The following is a 3,643-nucleotide window of genomic DNA, read 5'->3' on the forward strand; positions in this document are numbered from 1 at the left end:
CAAGGCTTTGTCACCTGGACTGTATTGCACAGAACTCTTCCTTGCTGGTTTGCCCACCTCAAGTCCTGCCTCCTCCAAACCCTCCATCACAGCCACCACATTTCTTTTTGTCAAGCCCAGTGTCTCTGAATATGCTCCTCCCTAGTTCAGACATTCCCTGGCTCCTCATCACCCACAGTGGCTGATCTAACCTCCTAAGCCTGGCATGCCAGACCTCCGTGACTGGTAGCCTCTCCACCCTCATCCCCTCTGTTCCAGCAGTTCTTTCAGGGTGGCTGCTTCACTCACACTCCATACCGAATGCACCATTTTGGTCTGGTCGTGCCCAGCCTTCCCTCTCAGCCTCCTCAGGTGTCTATCTCACCTCCAGTCCTTCCTCCCCAGGCTCATCAGTGAGATACAGCCGCAAAACACGACTTGTGAAGGCATCCATGCTCCACCTTGAGACTGGAAGCTCCCTGAAGGCAGGAACCAGATCTCCTTCTGGACTAGGCTCTTACCACCTATGTATGTCCTTCCCAGGTCACAGCAGACTTCAGGGGTCTGGATAGAAAGTCCTGGGCTGGGAGTCAGGAGACCTGGTTCTTCCACTTGATATGCTGCATGCCCTAGGGTAAGTCCCTGCTACTCTTAGGGACTTGGTTTCCTTATTTCTTGACATCAGGGCACTGGACATTTGGTGTTGAGCACTATGCTCGATAAACCGATGATTCACTGAACAACCATGTACTGCCACTTCAAGAGTCAGACTGAGGAGCTTGGCTGCCTGGGCCCAAAGAGGTTCAACCCCCAACCCACCTCCAACTCTGACTTCCCAGTCAGGCCCTGCTTAACACAACCGCCTCCCATTTCCCAACTATCCCCAACCCCATGTTCTCCTTTCAAAGACCAGGCTACCTGGTGCAACTCAGGGCTGGAGCACAGAGATGGAGCCAGAAGGGGCCTGGGAAGATTCTCTGAGAGCCAGCAGAGCCTCGGCCGCTTCCAGTTTTCGCTGCCACTCTGAGGAGGCAGAAACCGAGACCTGGTCGGAAGCTTTGGGAGCCTGCAAAGCAAAGGATGTGAGAGAATGGGAGCTGGGAACCCACACCTCCCCCGTGACCCTTCAGTCCCCAGCCACCCTGAGGCCTTCTGCTCTTCTCCTTCACTAAGCTTGGCCCCTGCCAGGGTTCTGGACCCCACAATTTCCCCAGAATCCGTGGCTGCAGTAGAAGGGGGTTAAGGGTGGCACAGGGCTGGAGGATCAGAGTTGAGCATCTAGGAACAAGGAGAGGAGAAGCCAGGGGATTTACCCCTCTGGCAGGCACATACTACCAGTAGAGAGAGAGGAGCAAGGATCTTGCAATATCTGCATGTGGGAGTCTGAATGCCAGCTGGCCATTAGTCGTTGTGGCTTGGACTGTCTTCTTTTCTGTATCTTTTTTTTTCTATATCTTTCCTGAGACACTAATTCCTCCCAGCTTTTTCAAAACTCCCAAGGCAACAGTAAAGATTATGGGAAGTCAGAGGTGTCTGTGTTTTAATCTTCAAGGCACCTGGAGTGACGTGATTACTGTCCCTGTCCAAGGACTGGTTCTTGCCTCCATATTCCCCAATCAAGTTTCCCAAGGCACTTGAAGGGCCAGCTTGGCTCATCTCCAGGAACTTTTCTCTGATGGTTATTAGACTCTCGCCTGGGTGAGATGGTGGGCCTCACCATCATGGCCCCCCTTCTCAGCAGGAGCTTCTATCCCATCGATTTGTTTCATGTGGAATAACAGCCTCCAGTTGTCAAAGGCCTGCTATGTGGCAGGCCTTGTGCTAGTCCTCTTGTCAATGCTATAGGTGTAGAATATTGTCCCCTCTCAGTACACTGATAGGAAAATAGAGGCTCAGAGATGTAAAGTTACTTGTCCAAAGTCTCACAAATTGGAAATGGCAAATCTGGGAGAGCTCTGTCGTTGCCCCATAGTCTGAGATGCCACCTTCTCCTCCTCCTCCTCCTCCTCCTCCACTTGCACCGCACTGCCTTCACTTCCTCTTTCTTGCTGCCATGGCCTTAACCAGAAGGTTGGGCACTCAATAACAAAATATACAACTAGCTCCATGGTCCTTCTCACTCTACTCACCTGCTGGGCAGGGCAGGGAGTCTGTGTGTCTTCCTGGAAAGAGAAATTGTTAGTTGCTTCTTCAAGGGTGCTGGAGTCCAGGACAGAGACAAAGATTCCGAGGCCAGACCGATCAGCAGAGCTCCTTGGGAGCTTGCCTGCAGGAGCAGAGAGCACAGGTTGGAGTCAGGGACCAAGCCGGCCATGGAAAGGAGATGTGGGCATGTTTTAGGACAACGATAGGAGTCCAGGATGGCAGAGTTGGGAAGACCTTGAAGACCAGTTAGTCCTACTCTTCATTTTGGGACTGGGGACTATGAGACCCAGAGAGAAGTATTTCCCCCCCCCCCCCAGGGTCATATGGCAAGTTGCAGTAGGGTTAGAGATGGTACCCAGGTCTTCAGGACACAGGAAGGGGTCTGGGCAGTGGCTGAGGTGGAAGCTTCCCACACTGGCCCCAGACTCCTCCCCAGGGGTTGCACAGGGGTGCACAGGGGTGGGCCTCAAGCTGATGTTCTCCTTCCCAACTGTGAGAGACTGGGGACAGCTTAGGTGAGCCTTTCCCCCTGACCGTCTCCCCCTGACTCTACCTCCCACCCAATCTGAGGCCTCATCCCACTGTGGACCTTGTTGACCACACCCCCCCCAGATGTCTCCAGCCCACCAACACTTGGTAGATAATATTGATGAGGTTTTATAGTTGGGGAAGCTAAGGCCCAAGGAGTAACTTGCCCAAAGCCACATCGAAATTGGGTGGTAGGACTGGTGACAGAACTACTCATGCTCCCTACACCCAAAACTCAGACACCCTCCCTGGCCAGAGATACTCACTGGGGACTCCTGCTTGAATGGCCAACTTGTTGACATGGCTGTGAGCTTTGGGAGAGGTGGTCCCACTCCTTATCAGTCCTTCAGTCAGGTGCCTCTTTCGGAGTGGCCCCTGCTCCGACTTCAAGGTACTCTCAGCAGGCAAGATGCTGCAGTGTTCCCTAAAGTGGGGGATTGCAGGTCTAAAGTCAGTCACCTTTAGAGGAGCCCACTGCCCTCCCCTTGTCAGACACCATACTCACGAGAAGAGGGCACACTTGTGACACTCGCAGCCCTCGAAGAGGCAGTAGTGCTCCTGGTCCTTGACTTGGTCAGTGATGCCGTGTTTGTGGCGGCGGGCTCTGCGACGTTTAGCTCTTCTGGGGCCAGGTTCAATCCCCCATGGGGCTCCGGTCTCAAGTCTAGTGGTGGAGTCAGGGGGGCCGCTGGGCACAGCAGGCATTTCATCGGGATCCATGGTTCTAGAGCAAGGAGTGGAGGTCAGGGTGGCCACATGATCCCCTACCCACAACGTACTTCCTCTGCCCTTGGAAAACCCCATCTGCGGCGGCTGGATTCTCCTCCACCCAGCTCACCGCTGAAATGAGATTGTACCCTCCCTTCTTACTTCGTGTAGCCTCCTTCCCAGGGAGCTCCACTCATGCATAGGCAGGTTCCAAGCAACTCTGGGCATGGGTCCTGTATATTTTCAATCCAATTACTAGTCTCTCTGCCTACCTTCACTCCAC

At 53.7% G+C, this 3,643-nt stretch overlaps 1 protein-coding gene across 1 annotated transcript; it reads right to left on the reverse strand.

The window, feature by feature from the left end:
- Positions 1–907: 907 nt before the first annotated feature.
- Positions 908–3,372, reverse strand: LOC136142993 (doublesex- and mab-3-related transcription factor C2-like). The gene is made up of 4 exons (XM_065901287.1): positions 3,158–3,372; positions 2,919–3,076; positions 2,109–2,245; positions 908–1,045 (listed from the first exon to the last, which is right to left on the reverse strand). Exons 1-4 carry the CDS (start codon positions 3,370–3,372, stop codon positions 908–910), a joined length of 648 nt encoding a protein of 215 aa, XP_065757359.1.
- Positions 3,373–3,643: the final 271 nt, after the last annotated feature.

This window comes from Phocoena phocoena, chromosome X, assembly GCF_963924675.1.
Source record: "Phocoena phocoena chromosome X, mPhoPho1.1, whole genome shotgun sequence".
In the NCBI taxonomy this organism is placed as follows: Eukaryota; Metazoa; Chordata; class Mammalia; order Artiodactyla; family Phocoenidae; genus Phocoena; species Phocoena phocoena.

Coding starts and splice junctions, on each gene's coding strand:
- LOC136142993 (XM_065901287.1), bottom strand. CDS start 3,372: ATGGATCCCGATGAAATGCCTGCTGTGCCCAGCGGCCCCCCTGACTCC. Junction 2,246..2,918: donor CATTCAAGCAGGAGTCCCCA/GTGAGTATCTCT, acceptor CTGCTCCTGCAG/GCAAGCTCCCAAGGAGCTCT. Junction 1,046..2,108: donor CTCCCTGCCCTGCCCAGCAG/GTGAGTAGAGTG, acceptor TTTGCTTTGCAG/GCTCCCAAAGCTTCCGACCA.